Source organism: Acinonyx jubatus, chromosome D4, assembly GCF_027475565.1.
Source record: "Acinonyx jubatus isolate Ajub_Pintada_27869175 chromosome D4, VMU_Ajub_asm_v1.0, whole genome shotgun sequence".
Classification (NCBI taxonomy): domain Eukaryota; kingdom Metazoa; phylum Chordata; class Mammalia; order Carnivora; family Felidae; genus Acinonyx; species Acinonyx jubatus.
The window spans coordinates 82,392,578-82,417,194 of record NC_069391.1 but is presented as its reverse complement, the minus strand read 5'-3'; the positions used below and the strand labels follow the sequence as shown (position 1 = coordinate 82,417,194).

At 42.5% G+C, this 24,617-nt stretch overlaps 1 protein-coding gene across 7 annotated transcripts in view; it reads right to left on the bottom strand.

Moving 5' to 3' along the window:
* The window catches only part of DOCK8 (dedicator of cytokinesis 8), a 225,281-nt gene that overhangs the window by 166,907 nt on the left and 33,757 nt on the right, over nt 1-24,617 (bottom strand). For 5 of the 7 annotated variants that reach the window (XM_027041092.2, XM_027041093.2, XM_027041088.2 and 2 more), the window contains exon 2: nt 7,446-7,548. In XM_027041092.2, coding sequence (XP_026896893.1) covers nt 7,446-7,548 — 103 coding nt within the window. Of the gene's footprint in view, nt 1-3,772; nt 4,056-6,331; nt 7,387-7,445; nt 7,549-24,617 lie in introns of those variants that run through there. The other 2 variants (XM_027041090.2, XM_053205304.1) reach the window with 2 other exon arrangements.

Here is a 24,617-nt window from a genome sequence, read left to right as displayed (position 1 = left end):
TAATGAAAACACAAGGCAATAGTGTGTTTAGAAGAGCGTAAAAAACTACACTCACCGCTACACCCCAAGTTCCACTCTGTGTTTCTCACGAGACCAGCTGCTCCACGTAATAACATAAAGTAATTAATTAAAATAATCCTAAAGGTAGATTTATTATGGAGAATATCAACGCCTCAAGCCGAGGAAGCACTTTAAACATATACCTTAAAAATTTCACTGGAGCGCAACTGGAAGCATTGTCACACTAGCATTAATAACTAAGTAGAAGCTTCCAGGGAGAAATGGCATTTGTGTGAGATCGCCAGAGAGAATACAAATTCAGGTCCAGACCAAGTGTTCTGCTCGTCACGACCCTGAAATCCAAATGATGCAAAAGCTGGCTGATAGCACCTACTGCCTACAAACCAGGGTGGCCAACACCCTGGATGAAAAGGATGGCTGGCTCCCTCCTTCAGCCATGATTTGCTAAGTGTCTGCTGAACGCGAGTCACTGAGCTGGGTGGTAGGGGTAGGTAGGGAAGAGGACAGGTAGCTAATCTCAAGCATCTTTGCACGGATCTCTAGTCAACCGTGAGATGGTGAAGCCTGCCACATTGTCACAGATAAAGAACGCTACCTTTGAAGAGGGGAGCCACGGTAAAGAACGCATACCATCGCTGGGCACTAGCTGGGTGGCGATATGCCAAGTGTGATCGATATACGCAATTGATCATAAAGTCAAACTCTCGAGGTCCGAATACATTCCAGGACAAACAGATCGTAAACGTCAACTGTGTGATACTGAGTATGGTTCGAGCACTACAGACAAGCTGGTATTTGATAACCAACCTTCTCTATTCTTTCTACACTGAAACTAACAAGGGAGGAGGCTGTTCCTTCCTAATGTGATATAAACTAGTCTCAGTATTCGCAAGTGGGTAGAGACCCCAACTACTGCTGGGGGCCTCCAAGGAGGCCTCCATGGAAGTTGTTCCCCTTGCAAATTATAATAATAATATACTAACCAGGAACCAAAAGAGATTTATTTTCCAAACTCTCTGAAGTCTTAATCCCAAGAGTAGGTTTTATTATAAGGCAATCACCACATACACACAAACACAACTCAGTTGACCTTAAGTCACTCACAAGGGAGGCTTCCCGTGGGTGTCCTGACTTAATTGGGTGGATGCCGACGTCATCGGCAGACAGCCTTCTCCCAGTTCAGGGACTCCAGGCTTCAGCTCCTGTCCAGGGAGTCCCAGCTTGCTTGCGATCTTGTCTTTCTGACTGCAGGTGTGGACTTGCTTAGCGAGCCACCACCAGTGGGTAAGCCAATTCTCTGCAACCAATTCCTTAATATCCATACATAAACATCTCTGTTCCTGGTTCCGCTGCTCTGACTAAACCTGGACGGGTAACATCTACTTCCATTCATTCAGCAAGTACTCACTGGGGTCTACAGTGGTCCAGTACTAGGGTGAGGGGACAAAGTCACCGCCCTGAAGCAACGTGCCACATCTCTGCAGTGAAGACTTGTGCAGCCTTTCTTTTTAGCTACTCTTCCCAGAGGCCTCATCAGCAGAAGACTAGATACACACAAAAAGATTATAAATACCCTGAAAGTTTTAATTATTCACAGCCAGGTATTAATTTTTTAATGAAGGGAGTTGGAGCTTTTCCTTGTCCCACAAAGCACATCAAAGCCTGGTTCTCCTGACATGAACCGGATTCAATTCGTTGTGAAACTAAAAATTCCTATAGCACCAAAACTGTATCTGTTTAAAATTCATCTGTGTAGCTCCTAGCACAGTGTCGTAGGCAGACAGCACACTGACAGCAGATTGAAATAACAGATCTGGACAATATTTCACAATTCAGGGTATCTGAAAAACAGAGAGGTCGAAAAACTTGCCCCAAATCACGCAGGTAGTCACAAGGGTCCTGGGTCCTTTGTTACAGTACTGAGGGGACTTTACACTGCTCTGTGTGAGGCTGGGGGTGGGTGGAGAGGCATGGCATCTCCAGGTAAACACACTTCCTCCTGTGTGTTTACCCCTATGGAGGCTGGTCCTCACATATACCTGGTTGTTCAAGAAAGACGTCTTGTCAAAGTCACCCAAGACCTCCATGTTGCCAAATTCAACGGTCAAGGCCCAGTCCTGGTTTATCTACTACATGGGATACAGTTAACCACTCCCTCCTTTTGGCAACACTTTATTCAGATGCAGGGTGACCAAATGGCCAAGGGTGCCTCAGTCTCTGAAATTCCGTGTACCAGGAAACCCCTCAATCCTGGACAAATTGGGATGGTTGGTTACCCTACCTTTAGGACATCACTTTTTCTAGGTTCCTCTCCTACAACGTATAGTGTTCCAGGGTTCAGTCCTAAAACATCTTTTTTTTTTCCTCAATCTACATTCACTCTCAGATGAGCTCATCCACTCCCTCCCTCTCTCTGTCTCTGTCTCTGTCTCTTTCTCTCTCTTTGCTCCTTTTTTCCACTCATGTGTTCTCTCTCTAAAATAAAAAATAAAAATAAAAAACCTTTTTAAATTTTAAAGAGCCATATTTATCAAGTGACTAACATTTAGGTTATCTTTGGTAGTGAAAGAAAAACGTTGCTTTATTGCGAATTAGCTTAAACACATTACAAAAATGAATGCTTTCTAAGGTACGAGATTTTTTTTTTTTTTAACCTAAATGTTATACACAAACATGTCCTGTAACCATGGTGTTTAGGATGTGGCTTTTTACATCCTTTTCTTCAGCAAAAACCCTTACATTCCAGCTGATTCGTTCCATTTCACTTCAAACCTTTTCTATTCTCTTTCTTAAAAACAGAATTTTTCCCTCTATGAAAATGTAGGTTAAGGTTATTAAGCATGTACAGTGTCTCAAATCCTCCTTTCTACCTTAGGACAGAGATCCCAACCCTTTCTTTTCTTGTAGTTCACTCTTTTTTTTTTTTTAATTTTTAACATTTATTCATTTTTGAGAGACAGGGAGAGACAGAGTGTGAATGGGGTAGGGGCAGAGAGAGAGGGAGACACATCATCACAGCGAACATTTACATTTAGAGTTAAAAACCAAAAATCCAGGGGCGCCTGGGAGGCTCAGTCAGTTGAGACATTTCAGCTAAGGTCACGATCTCACGGTTCATGAGTTCGAGCCACGCATCAGGCTCTGTGCTGACAGCTCAGAGCCTGGAGCCTGCTTCAGATTCTGTGTCTGCTTCTCTCTCTGCCCCTCCCCTGCTCATGCTCTGTCTCTCTGTCTCTCCAAAATAAGTAAACATTGAAAAAATTAAAACAACCCCCCCAAAACAAAAATCCAATAAAACCACACACATACACACCAAACACACCCTTTCTCTCCTTTGATCAGATTTATGACAGAAACCACCTTATTTACCTAGGGATACATCCATTGGGCTAGCAAGTGGTCCTTACCTATCACACTTCCTGAAATTCAGAGCAAGCAAGACAATAGAAGAAACTACCGTTCTTAATGTTTTTTTCCTCCCATCTGGAATCCTTCTACCTTGGTAGGTTCTTTAAATAATCCTCCACCTGGATCACATGTTAAAATCCCAGGGCACTTTAAAACACCGATACCTGGGCTCCGACCCTGAGCGATTCTGATTTAATTGTTCTCGAGTGGGTCTGGTCACAGGTGTTTCTAAAGGTCCTGGGTTCTAATCCTAGAGATTCTGAAGTGCAGCCGGGGCTCAGAACCTTCCGTTATGCCTTCTTGGCCTCCCCCAGCAAGCTTTTCCCTTCTCAGAAACACCTACCTCGCTTAAAGACAGGATAGATCCTCTGTATCAACTGTCCTCCCCAAAAGACCACAAGGCCCCTCAGAGCCGAAACCACCTCTGGCCACCTTGTCATCTCTCATATTGTCTCCGACACACAGACAACAGTGCCAAACACAGGGACGACACCCACGTGCCCCTAGTTACCCAGCACCTCTTACACCATATTCGGTTAACCCTAAGGGGAGGGAGGCGGGGCACACTATCACGGCAGTAATGCTTTGCCCCAAATCCATCTAGTACGTTTTCATATAAAAAAAAATCCATGATTATTTTTAATTTTTTTTAACTTTTTTTTTTTTTATTATTTGTTTTTGAGACAGAGAGAGACAGAGCATGAACGGGGGAGGGGCAGAGAGAGAGGGAGACACAGAATCGGAAGCAGGCTCCAGGCTCCGCGCCGTCAGCCCAGAGCCCGACACGGGGCTCGAACCCATGGACCGTGAGATCGTGACCTGAGCTGAAGTCGGACGCTTAACTGACTGAGCCACCCAGGTGCCCCTATTTTTAATGATTTACGTATAAAAGAAGAGTAGTATTTTATGACACAACGATTTTTTTTTTTTTTTTTGCAACTCCGAGCACCCTATTTATACACACACACACTCATGAAAGGCAGGCATGTTAACTCCAAGCAGAATGGGCTCCACTTAGGCTGGTGGCCAAGTTCTTAATCTCTCGCAAAACAACAAACTTATAGTTGATTGGATTTAAATAACTCGGGGCCGTGAAATACTGCTCAAAGTTGAACAACCCCTTGTATCAGCCTGTGGAGTTTTCGAAATGGGTAGTTATGTAAGTAAAGGCAAGAGAAACAAAAGGTCAAAATGCACTTGGTCTTAATTTTTGGTTGTCTGAAATAACACAATCAACAGTCCTATAGCCTTGCGTGTAAGACGAGTTTTTTTAAAGCTACTCCCGGGTGAGAGTTGTTTGATGATAAATTACTTCCCTGCCTTGCCAGGAATGAATCTTGCTGAAATGTCCCATTACCTTTCTATGAAATAGTTTTTTTTTTTTTTTTTAAGGTAAGGGGAAATCACCATTAAGTTGACGATTTACGTTGCAGGAACCTTCATTCGGGAAGATGACTCAGGGAAAAGAACAGCCACTTCATTGTGACATTCTAGCATGGCAGCAGAGAAACACTAGGGTGGTTTCCTAATCAGGCTGTGGATTTTTTTTTTTTAAGTGGGGTGGGAATTGGGGGCACCTGGGTGGCACAGTCGGTTAAGCAGCTGACTCTTGGTTTCGGCTCAGGTCATGATCTCACGGTTCATGAGTTTGAACCCCGCATCAGGCTCTGTGCTGCCAGCGTGGAGCCTGCCTGGGATTCTCTTTCTCTCTGCCTCTCTCCTGCTCTCACTAACTCTCTCTCACTCAAAATAAAAAAAGGGGGAATCAACATCAGGCCTCTTGACTCCATTGTGCCCCCTGCTTCCCCTGCAGGTGACAAGAAGGAACAGGGACGGCATGATGTCCTGAAAACGGAGTAGAGATCTGGCAAGAGATCATCAGAAGCTATCCTGGAATGCTAAGAGAAATATATTTAAGGGCTATTCATTCACAAATAGAACCAGGAATAAATTATGACCGGTAGGAACACCTGATTCTCGTGTAGTTAACATTTTTGCTTACTTTTGCCATGTCTTTGATACCCCCTGTTAGAAAATGGGTAGTTAAGCCACGTGGTAACTTGATCACCGAGTTAATGAAGAGATTCATCAAAATTCACTTTTGACAAAACTTACTGATGAGGACGCATAACTACCAAAAGAGCACCCTGCACTCAGTAAGCAATTTCTTTTCCCTCTGTGTCTTTAAATAAAAAAAAAAAAAAAAAGAAATTTAAGGCTGCAGCATAAAAGTCAAAGCTGGCATGTAGAGAAGGGGTTAAAGCTTGCTAGCTAAACTTCCTTAAAGCCTCTTAATTTTGAGGTCCACGCTGTTTCTCAAGACATCAACTGCAGAAAGCTGCAGTCGTAATTGATAAACAAGCAAGCCACCAAACCCCACCTCCCCACCTCGTTTAAAACATAAGTATCTTGTCCCTTTTTTTTTCAAGTGCAAATAAAGGTATCCTTATTAAAACACAGAGACAGGACCCGTGGACAGAAAGAGCTGCCTATCTGGTTACTTTTAAACTGAATTTTTGCACAGTTTAGAATACAATTTGAGTCAGAAATTTGAAAGAAAATTTTTTTTCACTGAAATATATATTAGCACCAGATTAAACAACAACAAAAAAAACATATCTAGTATTTCTTGGTCTAAAGGTTATCTAGTATACCCAAAAGCATGGATATTATGCACTTAACGTGTTTTTACTGTAATCTGCAATTTGGAAACAGGAAAAGTACAAACAAAACGGGCAGTCGAGCAAGCCACGGAAGTCGTAGATTTTTGTGAAGAAATGTCATCACAAGTTACCTCTTGCAGTAAAGGGGGCTATACGTTTTTTACTATTACTGTTTCATCAGTGACACAACACACACATTATCCGACTGACAGAAGCACACATCACTCCCGTAAACATACCTTTGAAAGATACACGGTTAAACAGCGTGTGAATTGTTACAGGAGGCAAGATGGCGGCCACAGGAAACCAAGTGGAAGGTTACAAAACTTCGAAGAGCAGAAGTGGTTTTGAAGTAATAAGTGAGAAACAAAACCAAAAAAAAAAAAAAAAAAAGAAAGAAATAATAACCTAACCTACTCAAGATAACCGCTAGAACAAGCAAGAAAAGTGCTTCTCTGCTGTGTGTGAGAGGAAGTGAGCACAGTGAGGGCTCGTAGCCTCTCACCAAGGAAGTGAGGACTCACTTCTGGTTTTACAAACCATCTCAGTTAAGTCAGGTTCATCCCCCTTGACACATGTCAGGCATTCTCTGCGTCAAATAACGTAACGCAGAAGACACACACACTCAGCGTTTGGTGTTAATATAAAAATATAGGCAACCTTCGACTTAAAAGGGGAAGTGTTGTTTCACAAATGAAGGTCTGCACCGTGATTTCCAATTACGTGAAGTTCCAGGCAGGGCCCAACTGGGACAGAAACGGATCGGTGGCTGCCTTGGGCTGGGAGCCGGAAGAGGAGAGACGCGCTGCAAGGCGGCATGATGGGAATCTTAGGGCAAGGAGACCGCTCTGTATCTTGACTGAGCAGAGGCTCAACGACTAGAAACCGGCACCCCAAAATTCATCAAACTGGACACCTAAACATGAGTGCGTTTATTATATGCAAATTACACTTCCAAGAAAACAATTTTTTTTAAAAATGAAGGCTCCTAACCTGGCTTTTCAGATTTGGGAACGCGTTTTCCTAATAAAAGCGTGTCACGAGTGGCGGCAAGGTACCCGCCTCCCCAAAATGTGGATCCTAATGTGGGTGAAATCGAGGAGCCTGTTTGCCCACTAAAGCCTGAAGCTTCAGAACCACAGTCCCTGAGGGTACACTCTGCGCTCTATGCTCGCGATGAAGGAAGGGGAGAAGGAAACTGATGTCAAGAAGCAGGCAGTGAGTTAGGAACTGGCGGTTGGAGGGGGCAAGGGGGCAGTGGACGAGCAAAGGAAAAGCCGGAAGCAACAGCGAGCACACGCTGTGATTTCTTCACTTGACCATTCTCCCCTCAAGGCCGTAACTCATACTTACTAGTTGGAGAGAGGGGAAGCCGGAGGTACTTATGCTCTGTCGATGGTACTGGCCCAGGTTTGGGGGGAGAGTAAACTGCTTCCTGATCTCCGCCGAAGAATACCTTGGGTAAAATACAAACGTCTCGATGAAGCGGTCGTTTTGAACAAATCGCCACAATTACAGATACGATCGTTGGTACCCGGCTATAAAACCCAGGCCTTGGCGAGGTGATGGGCAGAACTGATGGACGCGTCCTCAGTGGCCTATGCATGGACGTTGTGGCTTTTGTCTAACGGTATATACCCTTGAAAAGTTCACAAAGGCCAGGCCACCTACAACCGTAGCGGCTGCCTGTTAGGGGAAAGGCGAGAACATGCGGCGGAGGAAGAGTCTGAGGTTCAAGGAAAGGCCCGGGGCACTGGAGTCCTTCTTCCCAGGCCATTCAGGGCCTCATGTCTGCACGAGGACGTCTGGTCTCAGCTGCGGTACTTTAAATCCCATGCTCCCATTCGGATCCAGCCGTTCTCTCTTTTTTTTACTGTTTATTTTTAAGAGAGGGAAAGACAGAGCGCGAGTGGAGGTGAGGTGGTGAGACAGAGAGGGAGACCCAGAATCCGAAGCAGGCTCCAGGCTCGGAGCTATCAGCACAGAGCCTGACGCGGGGCTCGAACTCACGAACCACGAGATCATGACCCGAGCCGAAGTTGGATGCTTCACCAACTGAGCCACCCAGGCGCCCCCAGCCCTTCTCTTTTGAAACAGTGAACCCTTTGGTTGGCTGCCTGCTATAATAGAACACTCCAGAGAATTCCAGGCACATTAGATGCCACCTGGAATTGCAAGGACTTTTTCCCCGACTGCTCCTGGTGGAGGGATCCTTTGACTCCCCCACATCGAAACACTGCTGTGCCCTCAGCTGGCACCACTGGGAGCTGGAAACCAGGCACATGAAAGTGGTTCCCCACTGTTAACTCACACCTACCGGCATGAGCTCTCTTCACCAGAGAAACCCAAGCTTACAGGCAGATTGACTTTGAGGCACACAAGTGTTGGTCATTTGTTTGGGGCTCAGAACACATTTTCTCATTTCACATTTCTCAGTCTCCTCTGTGGGTGGATTCTTAGGCTCGTTCACAAAAGCGTATTTAAACCACAGGGAGACCACTAGAAGCGAACAGACATTTCCTGAGGATCAGGCGGGATCATACATTGGAAACAGGCTGGGTATGCAACAAAAGGTTAGATACATTTTTTAAATGATAATTTTAAAATATAATATTTTAATATTATAAGTGAAGCTTATCATATTTTCTCCATTATGATGTGTGCTAAGGCACAATTATTAATTACCCTGCAGGATAAGGTTTCTGACATGGTCTGTTTGGCTCCCAGATGTGGCAATGTGGTACATCTACACAGGCAGAAAGCCTGCTCTGGTCCCACGTGCGGCCTCCACTCTCCCGATCTGAGAGTGCCCCGATGTCCTTCCAGGATTCAGGCCCTCTTGCTGGACACTGCCTAGGCGTAACTGCAAAGCCAAGGGGTGGGCACATAAGCCAACTCGGGACAACGATCTCTCCTTCCCAGGATTCTGAACGATGAATGGATACGAGGATGGGGAAAAAATGGCTGGAGCGCCTCTGTGTCAGGGGCAGCCCCTCACATGATGATACAGTGATAGGTGAGACCCCGCCCCCCCAGGATGTGAAAGTAGTCCATACTAACTGCATTCCTAATTTTCCTTATTTAATTTTGTAAGTATAGGAAAATACTAGGATGAGAAGTATTCTATTAACCGCTGGGGAAATGCAAATCAAAACCACATGAGCTGCCCCTTCAAGATCACTAGGCTGGCTGTGTCACAAAAGATGGGCAATGAAAAGCATCGGTGAGGATACAGAGAAATTGGAACATCACACATTACTGGGGGGAATGGAAAATGGTACGAGTGCTTTGGAAAATAGTCTGGCAGTTTCTTCAGAAGTTTAACATCGTGGGGGCGCTTGCGGGGGCTCAGTTCATTGAGCGCCCAGCTCTTGATTTTGGTTCAGGTCATGATCTCGCAGTTGGTGAGATGGAGCCTTAGGTTGGGGCTGACGGTGCAGAGCCTGCTTGGGATTCTCTCTCTCCCTCTCTCTCTGCCCCTCCCCTGCTCGTTCTCTCTCTCTCTCAAAATAAATAAACATGAAATAATTTTTTTAAAAACTTAAACATGGCGTTCCCACATATACCCCCAGCGATTTCGTTCCTGGGTATATATCTGAGGGAAATGAAAACATACGGTCACACCAAAATTTATGCATGAATGTTCACAGCAGTGTTACTCATAAGTATAAGCATAATTATTCACATATTCATAAGTATTATTCAGAAAAGTGGAAACAACCCAAAATGGCTATCACCTGGGTAAAGGAAATGTGGTCTATCACACAATGGAGTATTATTTAGCAACAAAAAAGGAAAGAAGTACTCATATATATGACAATATGGATGCACACTGAAAATATCATGCTAAGTGAAATAAACCAAACCCAAAGACCCACATATTTTATTATTCCTTATATCAAATTTCCAGAACAAGGAAATCTCAAGAGACAGAAAGTAGACGAGTGACTGCCTAGGGTTGGGTGCGCCGGAGGCAAATGGAGAGTGACAGCTAAGGGGAACGGGATTTCTTTTTGGGGTGATGAAAATGTCTTCACCTTGATTGCAGCGATGGATACACAACTCTGTGAATATCTTGAGAATTACTGAATTGTGCATGTTACATAGGTGAGCTGTGTGGTATGGGAATTATTTCCAAATAAAGCTGAAACAGATATGGATATAGATAGAAAGGCGTATAAGTATTCTAAAGACACAAGAGTGAAGGCAAAGGTGACCAAATTTTTTTAACGTTTATTTATTTTTGGGAGAGCAAGAGACAGAGCACAAGTAGGGGAAGGGAAGAGAGAGCGGGAGACACAGAATCGGAAGCAGGCTCCAGGCTCTGAACTGTCAGCAGAGTCCGATGTGGGGCTCGAACCCACAAAACAGCGAGATCATGACGTGAGCCCAAACCAAGATTTGGACGCTTAACCACTGAGCCACCCAGGCACCCCAGGGCTGATTTTCATTGTAAGCTGAACAATCACCAAGTTTTAAAAACCAACAGATTCGACCACTGACCAAGTCAAAAAGCCCACCTTGCATGAACAACACTGTATCTTGCATTTGGCACCCTGGAAACCCACACCAGCAGGGCAATCACTTATCTGCTTACTTAGGCAGGGGACCGTCCACACAGAGGGGCGAGACAACCAAGCAAAGGCCCTTCGCTGTGACCTGGATGCCTTCTGACAGACATGACTGCCTGCCCCTGAGACTTCTATCTCCACATCCTCCCCGCAAGACCTCTCAAATAACACGGTTTCGTTTCATGGTCATTCTCAAGCCAGAGACCAGAGGGGTCTATTTGACATGGGAATGAGTACCTGAAAAGTTTCAAGAAAGGAGTGGTATTTTGAGGGAATCCAAAACGGAAGCAGGGACAGATTCCTGCTTTCATTTTGAAGCAAAATCTGTCATCCTATGCCAATGCCCCAGTATTTTTTTCAGCATGAAATCAGAATGTTCCTGCTCTTCAACCCTTCTTAAACAGGGTCAGCGGGTGCCTCTGTTGCAATCTTCCGCATCGGTTTCCTAATTCGGTGATCTAAGACTGACCTTCTTCTGACAAGTCGCGCCCCACCCAGCCCCTAACATGGGTCCTATTTCTTGTCCTTACAGGATCGATTCTACAGAATGCAATTAAATCTGTCTCTTCAAAACCGTCAACTACGGAGATGAATTGTCTGTCCTTAAAATGAAAAGAGCGAATCATCCCACAGGGAAACGAACGTCCATCATTTAAGGAACTTCAAAATTAAATCTCCCTGGAGAGGCCCTATACACACATTACACCAGCAAAAATAAGCTAGAATGACAAGATCACACGGTGGTCAAACTGTAGTGGAAACGGCATGCCCCACACCCCTCTGGAACCCCACAGGGCTGTATATTAGTCCAGTGTCTCTGGAAAGCAATACCGTAATACACAACAAGAACTATAAAACTGTCGTTATCTTTTAATCTAATCATTTCACTTCGGAGCATATAGCCCGTGGAATTCATACAAACAAACATATCATTTGAGCAGGAGTGAGTAGAAGATCTCTGTATATGGCAGCAAATAACTGAAAATAACCAAAGCACCCAGCACAAGGGAGAGCACCGAGTACGTAACAGCAAATAGGTGAAAGACGATTTTACCACTTAAAGTAAAAATATGAACTGGATTCAGCCATAGAAAGGTGTATACCAGGGGCATCTGGGTGGCTCAGTCAGTTAAGCATCCAAGTCTTGATTTTGGCTCAGGTCACGGTCTCACAGTTCTTGAGTCAGAGTCCCGCATCAGACTCTATGTGGACAGTGCGGAGCCTGCTTGGGATTCTCTCTCTCTCTCCCTCTCTCTCTCTGCCCCTCCCCTGCTAGTGCACTCTCTCTCTCTCTCTCTCTCTCTCTCTCTCAATAAATAAGTGAACTTTAAAAAAAGATGCATACCAAATAAGTTACAAGTGAAACGTAATATGAGGAACTGAATACAAATAACTAACAATATACGTGTAAATATACTACAAGGATCCGAGGTCCCGTTGGTAATTATATAAAGCTAGCTTAATATCTATTACATTCAGCCCTTTCTGATGTAAAGCTGCTTATGGTCATCATGTTAAAAAAAAATTGTGTACCTATAAAGTAGCCTGCAGGCACAGAAACACTACTTGGGAATTTAAAAAATTATGTAAATTTCAGCTCTTAAGTTAGTGATACGGAACTTCATTCTCAAAAAAGCACCTAGGATCCCAGTGTCAAAATCAACCGGCTTTATCTCCCACTGATCCTAGGGAGGGGGAAGCCTGCCTACACAGGGAAGAGAACTCAGCCCGGGCAAGGGATCACACAGGCGTGGTGTCCATACAGTACTGACTGTGTGTGGGTTTTATTTCCTCTGTATTTGAGTCTCAGGCCAAACTCAACATGTCGAAAACAACTTTTCTGATGCTAGATTTATAGCAGGATAATATTTCCTTGATGAGCTAAGACACTGTTCTTCTAATAATTCAAAATGCTTTAAAATATTATTTTCTTTATTTCTACAAATTTTACTGGGAGGGAGCCTTGGGGTTTGTTTAAAAGGTTGGTACCCCTGCTCGGGGGTCAGCATGGTAGAGGCAGATGGGTAGCAAAGCTCTATTTTTGTTTTTAATTTTTTTAATGTTTGTTGATTTTAGAGAGAGTGAGACAGAGCGCAAGCGGGGAAGGGGCAGAGACAGAGGGAGACGCAGAATCTGAAGCAGGCTCTAGGCTCTTAGCTTTCAGCACAGAGCCTGACGCGGGGCTCGAACTCATGAACAGCAAGATCATAACCTGAGCCGAAGTCTGACACCTAACCGAATGAGCCACCCAGGCGCTCCTCAAAGCTCTGTTTTAATTCAGATGAACAGATAATTGCGATACGCACAGTTTGGACTAAGTCCCAGTGGAACTAAATGGAGAAGAGCTTGCCAAGTGTGGTCCATGGACCATTTGCATCAAATGTATCAGCTGCTTCATAAAATGCAGATTCCTAGATCCTACCCCCCTGGTCCTAACACAGCATCTCGCACAGTGTGGCCTGGAAAACTGCAGGTTTAGCCAGCAACTCCAGGTGGTTTTCATGTCAGCAACGCAGAAGATTCGCTCATAGTGCAAGACTATGAGAGAGTATTGGTTCATTCATTCATTCATTCATTCATTCATGAAACGTCAAGGGCACAAAAGTGCCAGGCTTGCCGCCAAGGGATTAAAGTCCAAGATGATACTGTTGCTGCTCCTCGAGGCTCAGTCCAGGGGGTGGGAGGAAGGAGGACGCGTGGATAACTGAATATATAATTATAATACAACAGGATGAGTATTATAATAAAAAATGTGCACAGTGTCTTGTGAGCAAAGAGGAGGGAGTTACTGATTCAGCCCGGGAATGCTTAGGAGGCTTCTGGAATAAGAGGACTTGAGAAACATACTTCGGAAAAAGACAAAAAAACGAGTAGGAGCAGACCTGATATAAAAGAACAAAATGCATTTCAAGCATTTTTTTTTTTTTTTTTAGCCACTTCACGACATCTAGACGTTAAGTTTCCATACTCCTCCTTCAAGTATTTTAACTATCAGGCTGCCCTATTTCTGCACAATGATGTGGCCGTTTGCCAGCTGTTTGAGTTCCAGTATATTAGTTAACCAGGCTGGGTCTTAGTTTCATTACATGCAAAATGAAGGGGCTGGGCTATGTGATCTCCTGGGCACCTTTCCAGCTCAAACTGGCAACTCTGCTTAAGAATCAGCAAATGGGACAGTCAGCACCGAGATCTGTGCCCGCAGCTGTGCAAGGAAACCGTGCAGCCCCGGAAGGCTTCTCGCTGGCTTTCAACCCTGAAAGAAAATTCTTTCGCTATATGCTGGGATGGCCAGCAGCCAAAATGGTTGGAAGAACTGTAAAATTGATTCAAGATAAACCCACGTCGACAAGTACTTGAAGGGGCTTGGGATTCTCCTAAATGTGACAGGTTTTAAACAATAGTGAAAGGGGCGGGGAAAAAAGAAAAGCAAACACACAATTGACTCTCACTAGAATAACTGACTTAGTAACTAACAAGACACTCAACGAATACAAGTACGCAGCTAGTACGCAGCTAGTAACAAATACTAATTATAGACATTTGTGGGCGGCATACACATGGATGTGGCCCGGGAGCACACGGTGTTATTAAGCCTTGCAAAATAACCACAGTTCAAGACTAGAGACAACTTGCACCAAGTGAGCAGTGAAAGAATGTTCTTTCCCAAACTTCCTGGATTAAAATGTTAGGGCAGTGTACTTTAACAACAATGATAAAGATTTTTAAGCTTGTTGTATGTAGAAAATCTAGCTCTGAAGTAAATAACCCGGGGTTGGGTCACTGCGCGGAGCATGGATGAGGTCTGAAAACACACAGCAGGCTCGAGAGTGCGTAGTTCCTGGAGGGGACCACATAAAAATGATCTAAGGCTTTTCCTGAGATGCATCCTCAGATACTTTTAGTAAGGTGCACCTTTTTTTTTTGTTTTTTAAGGTTTTTATTTATTTTTGAAGGAGAGAGAGACAGAGCATGAGCCGGGAGCAGCAGAGAGAGAGGGAGACATAGAATTTGAAGCAGGCTCCAGGCTCTGAGTTGCCAGCACAGAGCCCGATGCGGGGCTCTTACTCACCAGCCGTGAGATCATGACCTGAGCCGAAGTCAGATGCTCAACCGACTGAGCCACCCAGGCGCCCCAAGTGCACCTTTTTTTAAAAGAAGTGCACCTTTTTTTTTTTTTTTTTTTTTGCTTCTAAGTAATCTCTATGCCCAACGTGGGGCTCAAACTCACGACCTGGAGATTAGGAGTTGCACGCTCTACTGACTGAGACAGCCAAGTGTCCTTGGAGTGCACCTTTAAATTTAAAAAGGCTACGGGGCACTTGGGCGGTTCAGTCAGTTACACATCTGTCTTCAGCTCAGGCTCATGAACTTGAGCCCCACATCGGGCTCTCTGCTGTCAGCCTGCTTCAGATCCTCTGTCCCCCTCTCTCTCAAAAAATAAATAAACTTAAAAAAAATAAATTTAGAAGGCTACAAAATGAGTTTCTGTAGCAAATGTTCTATGTATATTATGTATGCAATACTATATGTATATCTATCTATCTATATCTATCTATCTATATCTATCTATATATATATATATAGATATAGATATATATCTCCATCCTTACACACACATACATGTTTTGAGCAACGAAGTCTGAAGTGAATTCCTCAGAAGTGTGTCAGCCTGAGGCTTCAAAATGGATGTTTCAAGTTTCAGAGTTTCTCATATTTTCCATCTCTTCCCGTCAACAGACATGCCATAAACGTACAATATTTATAAAGATGATTCAACAGGTGGAAACATGACTACAAAGAGAAGTTTGCCACTCAGTGATGAGCTGTGGAACTTGTTTCTTCCTCACAGGGGCATCCCAAATTCCTTTCCTGTGGAAAATTCCTCTGAATGCAGAAGAATAGTTATTAGATGACTGAAGCGTTTGAGGGTTTCCCCAGCAAGCCTAGAGAAGAGTTAGTCAATGTCTTCAGGGTCTCTCTAAAGCATGACTTTTGTCCAGCCTTTAGATATCATCATATACACATCATATAAGTGAGTTTCTCTCCTGACATAATCACTACTGATGAGGCATTACAATCACCTAAGAATACTTGTAAGTACTGAGTAATTTTTGTGTGTACCTGTTTAAAAAAAAAAAAAAGTTTCTCCAAAAAAGAAATGTGCTGACACCTAAAGAAAGAGATCTAACATATGTAAGCTTAAGTCCCAAAAGAGGAGGCAAGACAAAACAGGAGAAGTAATATTCAGAGAAATATATCGACAAAAGCATCACACAGATTCATAAAGCTCTACAAAATCCCATCAGAATTGACACAGAGAAAAATCAAACCTAGCCACGCCATGGTAAACACTGCTGGAAAGCAAGGAGAGATTTTAAGGTTCTTGAAAAAATCTGGGGGAAAGATATTACCTCCAAAGTGTAATCAGAGGGCTGATAATTGACTTCTCAACCGAAAAAGTGAAATCCGGAACGCAACGGGATGACATCTTTAAAGTGCTAGAAGAAAACAACTACCAGTCTGGAATTTTCTACCCAGTGAAAATATCCTTCACTAATAAAAGGTAAATAAAGACTTCACCAGATAAACAAAAACTGAGAGAACTTATTACCAGCAGAGCTATACTAAAAGAAATAGTAAAGAGAGCCCTTCAGACAGAAGTAAATCAACCCCGGGTGGAGTCACAGCAGTGCTCAAAGCAATGAAGTGCATCAAAAGGGTCAATATGTGAGCGACAGTGACAGTACAAAACAATTGTAATAATGCTAATAATGGGTACTTAAAATATACATAGCATTGGGGGGCCTGCCTGGCTCCCTTGGTGGCTCATGGGACTCTTCACCTTGGGGCTGAGTTTGAGCCTCGTGTTGGGTGTAGAGATTGCTTTAGAAAGATAAAAACTTTTGGGGCACCTGGGATGCTCCGTTGGTTAAGCTCCGACTTTGGCTCAGGCCATGATCTCACGGTTCAGGAGTTCAAGCCCCACATCAGGCTCTCTACTGCAGCACAGAGCCTGCTTCAGATCTTCTGTCCCCCTCTCTCTCTGCCCCTCTCCCACTCATGCTCTCTCTCTCTCTCAAAAATAAGTAAACATTAAAAAAACCTGCATTGAAAAAAATTAATAAATAAAAATCTTTAAAAAGTTAAAAAATAAAATATGCATAGCATAGAAAAAATGTGGGAGGGGTAAACAGACTTCACGTGTTCTTAAGTTCCTGCATTGTCTGCGAAATGTTAAAAGTATTAATTAATATTAGAATTCTATTAAGCATGTATTGTGATCTCTCTAGAAACAAGAGACAAGTTGAAAAATAGAAAAAAAAACAGCGGAAATATACATTTAAACTCAAATAAAGACCTGAAAGCATAAAACTTTTAGAAGAAAATATAGGCAGTAGCTCCTTGACATAGGTCTTGGCAAGGGTTTTACAAATTTTAATGTTTATTTATTTTTTGAAAGAGAGAGAGACAGAGTGTGAGCAGGAGAGGAGCAGAGAGAGAGGGAGATGCTGAATCCGAAGCGGGCTCCAGGCTCTGAGCTGTCAGCACACAGCCTGATGTGTGGCTCAACTTCACAAACCTCAGATCATGACCTGAGCCAAAGTCAGACACTTAACTGATTGGGCCACGCAGGCAGCCCTTGGCAATGATTTTTTTTTTTTTTAATCTAACACTAAATGCAAAGCAATGCAAGCAAAAATAAATAAGTGGGACTACATTAAAATAAAAAAGCTTCTGCACCGTGAAGGAAACCATCAAGAAAATGAAAGGGCAATCTACTGAATAAAAGAAAATATTCCCAAATCATATATCTGATAAGGGGCTATTTTCTAATATATAAAAAATTCATATAACTCAACAGCAAAAAACAAAAAACACAAACAAACAACAACAACGAACAACAAAACCCAATCTGATTTAAAAATGGGCAGAAGACCTGAACAGGCATTTTTCCAAAGAAGATATACAGATGGCTAACAGGTACATAAAAAAATACTCAACATCATTAAGCATCAGGGAAACGCGTATCAAAACCATAAGGAGCTATCACCTCACACTTGTCAGAATGGCTGTTGTCAAAGGCAAGAAATAATAAGCGTTGGTGAGGATACGGAGAAAAGGGAACCCTTGTGTACTGTTGGTGGGAATGTAAACGGGTGCGGCCACTATGGAAATTAGTATAGAGGTTCCTCAAAAAATTTAAAAATAAAACTACCATATGATCTAGCAATTCCACTTCTGGGTATTTATCCAAAGAAAACAAAAACACTAACTCAAAAAGATATAGGTATCCTCATGTTCACTGCAGCATTATTTACAATAGCCAAGACAGGAAAATAACCTAAGTGTCCATCAATGGATGAATGGATAAAGAAATTGTATATACATGTACAATGGAGTATTATTCAGCCATAAAAAAGAATGAAACTTTGCCTTTTGCAACAACATGTATGGACCCTCGAGGGCATTATACTAAGTGAATTAAGTCTGACAGGGAAAGACAAATACTATATGATATCTCTTATATGTGGAAGCTACAACAAAACCAGAAACAAGATCATAGATACCGAGAACAAATTAGTGCTTGCCAAGAGGGATGGGAGAAATGAGTGAAGGGCGTCAAAAGATTTGAAAAAAAAAAATGCCAGGCAATTTGCCTAAGTATAGATCTTTCCGTTGAAAAGAGTCACCCACTTTACAATTTTACCTAGGATTCATCTTGCTCATTTCTGAAAAACCAGGAAAGAAACTGAAAACTGTAAGGATTGGTAACTTACTGAGACTTTGATATATAATAATCTCATTCCCCAAAATGACCTCGGGAGATAGGCAGAATTGTTTGTCACGATCCCGTTCAAGATAAGTTATGTCTTAGGAAGGAAAGGGGTCAAGGAAAAAACAAACTCAAATCCATCAGTGATTACATTAAATATAATTAGAATAAATTCACCGATGATAAGACAGAGGTCATCAGATTACATAAAAAACTACATGCTGCTTACGACAGACATACTTACATACTTTACTTTTTTAACAGATTTATTGAGGTATAATTGACATGCAATATACTGGACATATTTAAAGTAGACAATTTAAAAGTTTGATACATGTATATGTACACGGATGAAACCATCACTGCAGTCAAAGAGCTTTCTCCTGCCCCTTCTTATCTCCCCCTTCCCCCGACCCTTCTCCCCTGGGAACCACTATTTTGTTTTCTGTCATTGTAGATCAGTTTGCATTTTCTAGAACTTTATATAAATGTAATTGTACAACATATCTCTTTTTTTTTTTCTGGCTTCTTTCACCAGCACAATTATTTTGAGATCTGTCCATGTTGTAGCATGTATCAATAGTTCATTTGCTTTTATCATAGAAGAATATTCCGCTGCATGGATATACACCGTTTGCTTATCCATTCACCTGTTAATGGACATCTGAGTTATTTCCAGTTTGGGGCTATTACAAGTAAAGCTGTTATTAACAGTCATGTGCAAGCCTTTATATGGACATATCCTTTTATTTGTCTTGGGTAAATGCCTAGGTAAACTGCTTACAAAGTGGTGGCAAAAAATTAGGCAAAAAACAGCCAAACGAAGGCTGGTATAGCCATAGTAATACTAGGCAAGAAGGACTTATTTATTTTGATTTTTTTAATGTTTATTTATTTTTGAAAGAGAGGCAGACAGACAGAGAGCATGAGCAGGGGAGGGGCAGAGAGAGAGGGAAAGATAGAATCCCAAGCAGGCTATGTGCTGTCAGCTCAGAGCCCCACCTGGGGCTTGATCTCACTAACTGTGAGTTCATGACCTGAACCAAAATCAAGAGTAGGACACTTAACCAACTGAGCCACCCAGATGCCCCTGGCAAAAAGGACTTTAAATCAAGAAGTATGACAAAAGATAGAAAGGACATTTCCTAAATGATCAAAGGTCAATTCTTCAGAAAGATACAGCAATGTGTATGCACCAAGTAATAAGGGCTGAAAACATATAAAGCAAGAACTGCAGAAGTAAGAGGAGAAATATCAAATTCACAATTACGGTGAAAGATTTTAGCGTACCTCTTTTAGTAAGTGATAGTACACGTAGATTAAGAAATCAGAGATAGACAGGATTTGAACATGATAAACAACTTGATCTAACTGACTTATATAGAAAATCTACACCTAATGACACAGTATACATTCTTCTTGTGCCATTTACCAAAAGTGACAATATACTGGACCACCACAAAGCAAGTGTTAACAAATTTCAAAGTTCAGAAATCATATAGAGCAGGTGGTCTGATGCCACAGTAGAATTAAACTGGAACTCAACAAAAACATACCAGCTTTCTAAATATTTATTTTTGCAAATGGAATAGTATTAAACATCTTCTTTATGTTCACACACATAGGCTATAGTGGATTTTAAAAAACTAGTTACAAACCAAAAAGGAATAGAGAGAAAAATTATATATAATATGCTATATACATTGTATATATAATATATATAATATGTTATACATGGTTATAAACTATTCTATTTTCATTTTCAGTATGTAATATTTTTTTGTATTTTTAAATATAAAAAGTATAAAAAAGAACATTACAACATGTCCCCCTCCTATTTCTGTCTGCCAGTCATGCAAGTTCCCTCCCCATAGACAACCCACATAATAGTTTTTTGTGCATATTTCTGTGTATATACAGCATACATGCAAATATATGTATATATTCTTTCCCTCAATACTGTACACAGATGGGAACATAATATTTGATATTCATCTATACTGTAGTGTGTACCAATAGTCATTCCTTTTTTTCAAGGGAGTATTACATTACATGGATATACCACGATCTGTTTAGCCATTCACTGGTGATCTGTATTTTGCTCTTGTCACCTCGTAAGTATATAAGAATTCCTTCTTTTTTTATGGCTGTGTATATATTCTACTGTATAGATGCGCATTTTCTTAACTAATCTCTTTTACATATTTTTTGTTATTTCCAATTTTTTTTATTGAGGTATAACTGACATATAAAATTATATTTGCCTCAGGCATAAAACATGATTCAATATGCAAAATGATCACCCAATAAGCCTAGTTAACCTGTCACCATACATAGTTATAGATTTTTTTATGACGAGAACTTTTGAGATCTACTCTCTCAGCAACTTTCAAATATGCAAGAGTATTACTAACTATAATCGCCATGCTATATGTTACATCCCTTATTTTATAATTGGAAGTTTGTATCTATTGACCCCCTTCACCCATTTTGCCCATTCCCACTCACCACCTCTGGCAACCGCCAATCTGTTCTCCATATCTATGAACTCAATTTTTGTTCTGTTTTAGATTCTACAGATAAGTGAGATCATATAGTATTTGTCTCTCCCTGGCTTATTTCACTTAGTACAATGCCCTCAAGATCCATCTGTGTTCTTGCCAAAGGCAAAACCTTTAAATTTTTTTTTTTTTTAAATCTCCGCACTGTTTCCCAGAGTGACTTCACCAGTTTACCCTCCCATGTTGTTTCCAACTTTTTGCCAGCACAAATAATGTTCAGTAAATTTCACACGTGCTAACTCACACATTTATAAATATATCTGTGGAATAAAGCCCTGGAAGTGGAATTCCTACGTCAAAGGGTTTGTGTATTCGTTTTCACAGTGTTTTAGCAATCAACACTTTAACTAGCAACATAAGGGGAGGTACAACATGGTTTCATCAAATTCAAGGAGCTGTTTTGCTTATTGTATGTGTAATTATCCCATGAGTCTTCACTGAGGAGCTCTTGTCTTCTCTTTGTGGCTGGGAGCTGCTATCTAACAAAATTAAACCCTTCATTTACAGGGCAACTCTACAGCTCAGGACAGCGTGGTTACCTTCTGTTAGCCTGAAGATTTGGTTTAGGCATAAACAGGCCTGGAGCAGAAATGAGAGGTCCAGGTTGCAGGTGTAAACTTGGCCAACGTTGAGTTTATGCTTGTCCTTCCAGCAGTGGGAAGAGAGCAACATCTCTCCGCCCATGGTTTCTCACCTGCCTCCCTAGCAACCCATCACGTAGATGGCCATCAGCGCTGTCCGCAACAGCGGTCACAGAACCTGCGGTCTTGGAGGAAAGCCACGCAGCCTTACTAAAGAGCAAATGAACCAGATTCTCCAAGCCCAACAATCGTCTGTGTGTTTTGGCTTTGAGGAGTCTAATTTCCGAGGAAAACCCAAGTCATGAGGGCTCTCAACAGGCTGGGCAAAAAAGAGCTTCTTCAAAGCGGTGTCTGAACCACGGAAGCATTTATGGAATGAAATTTTGCCAGACTCACGAAACACAAATAGGCATACTTCTAGATGTTGAGAACAACGTCCCGATGATTGGGACTGGGGGAGGTGAACACAGCATTTTAGCGAGAACAGAAAATTATGCCAATAGGTCTCGAGTGCTTGCACTGGCCCTGGGCCTGTGGGGACCACTGGATGTGAACCCTTCCACTGAATGCCCACAGCAATGCCCTGAACTGAGTTTGTCTTCCCCTACCCAACAAATACAAAACCCAGGGCAGGAAATGTCTGCAGTCAGGATTTGAAACCAAGGCTATCTGACTCCAGGAACAGTGCTCTTAGTCACTATGGTGATATAAGCTTTTAAAAAAATGTATTTAAATCTACACACACTATTTAAAAATACATAGAAGGAAAACCACTAGCAGGAAATACTATTTGCACTTAGATCAGAGAGACAAGAAAAGAGTCTTTTCTTTCTATTCTCTTTCCTTTTCTCATATGGTTTGTGTTGTGGCTGTCTTAATTTTATGGCAGAAATTGTGTGCACCCATGTACATAAACACACACACATTTTTAACCTACATGCTGTCAGCTTTCTGAATAACGTAAATTCTTCTGCTGAGACACAGGAATGAGCCTGAACACCGTAAGAGTCTCTTGAGGGCTCTTTTATTATTTTCTGTTTGTTTTTCAGTCTCCTGGAATTTCTAAATAAAACTGTGTTCCCAGCATACTTTGCGCCCTTGCACCCACTTCCTGACCCACCTGGACTCCATTAAAGTCCACAAACATTGTTGGGTGCTCTTATTTAAAAGCACCTCGTTTCTCCACTCTGATTTGTGATTTGTCTAAAATATTTGTCCTGGGCATGACCAGCTCCTTGGCCGTTTAGAGGCCATGCATGCCTTTTTTTTTTCATCCAAGGCTGTATTATGGGGCTATTTGTTCTCAAATATTCTGGCCAAGACTGTGAATTAACGGCATGTCTGTGTCTCAGGGAGGTGCCTTCAGTAAGACCCTAAGAAACTTCTGGCCTCTGCTACCCAAGGTGACTGCAGCTACGAAGTCCAAAAATGCCTTGTAGTGTAAGGTTTAACTGGATGATTTTAACCCACTCTTTTTCAGGGGAGTTTCCTTCCTTAAATTGTGGAATTTACTGAGGCAACTGGGAGAACGTTTTTGTTTGCCCTTGAACCCAGCTTGAGCTTGTGGTGGACGAATGTACTAAGTGGAAGGCCAGTAAGATTGCTTGTATCCTCATGCCCTCCCTGTATCGCAACGGCTCTCAAAGTGTGGTCCCCGGACCAGCGACGTCAACAGCCCCTGGAAATCTGTTCAAAAAGCAAATTCTTGGGCCCCACCCTAGACCGACTGAACTCTAAACTCTGGGGTGGGGGGGCCAGCCCCCTGTATTTTAGCAAGCTCTCCAACGGATTCTGATGCACTCCCAAGCCTGGGAACCACTGGTCTGTTGTGAGCCCACAAATTCCAACCCGACCTACCAGCCTGCCCTTGCCTTCCATTCACTCTCCCTCTGACTCTGGACTTGGCCATCTGACCACCCTCCCTTAGCCTAAATTACCCTGTCTCGCCAGTTAATTTGAAAATCAAGATTCCAGCAGACATTCGCTTAATGATGGTTATAATTCCTACTCAGATTTAACCAAAATACACAACTTTATACAAATACGTGCACCTCAAAATAACCAAATCCCCCAGCCCCAAACCATCTCCATTTTCCCTCAAAATTTATTTTATGATGTTTTTAATATTTATTTATTTTTGAGAGAGAGAGACAGAGTGTGAGTGGGGGAGGGGCAGAGAGCGAGGGAGACACAGAATCCAAAGCAGGCTCCAGGCTCTGAGGGGTCCGCCCAGAGCCTGAGGCGGGGCTCAAACTCATGAACCAGGAGATCATGACCTGAGCCAAAGTCTGATGCTTACCCGACTGAGCCACCCAGGCGCCCTTCTCAAAAAATTTTTTAGACTGGAGGATGGAAACAATACTTCTTAAACCAGAGAAACTACATTCTTCCTAAGTTATTAAGCTGTTAATGACTATTGTGTACTTTAGGGGGAAAAAAAAAGCTCTTTAGTGGGGGAGGGGCAGGACAGAGGCCCACCAGGGGGAATGTTTTGGAGAAAGAACAGATCAGGAAATTTGTAGAATGAAGAGAATCTCTTGGTTAGGAAGAATAGAAAGGAAAGGTCAGACAAAAGCCCAGAAGTCTGACCTTTATTTACTCTTTCAACGAACATTTATTGAGCAACCACCTTTCCAGGGTTCTACAGTGAGGGGAAGCAAAGGTCTCTGCCCTTAAGAGAAGCTTCTATTCAAATGTGCACTGATGTCTGCACTTCTGTATTTTGTACCAAGCTTCCTTATTTTGCGTCAGGCATCACCCTACCCAGCGATCTTTCGGCTTACTGTCCCTGTGTTTCATGACCGTAGGTAAGCGAGGCAAGAGTATCTTTTGGTGCCTCCGTGGAAGGGCGGGAGATGGCCAAAATGAGGGAAAATTGTTCAAAAAGGAAATGTAACCAGACCCCACCTCATCTACCAAGAGAGAGGGGCAGAGGATCCGAAGTGGGCTCCTAGCTGACAGGCTGACAGCAGTCAGCCCAATGCGGGGCTCGAACTCACAAACTGTGAGCTGAAGTCAGATGCTCAGCCTTGAGAAGG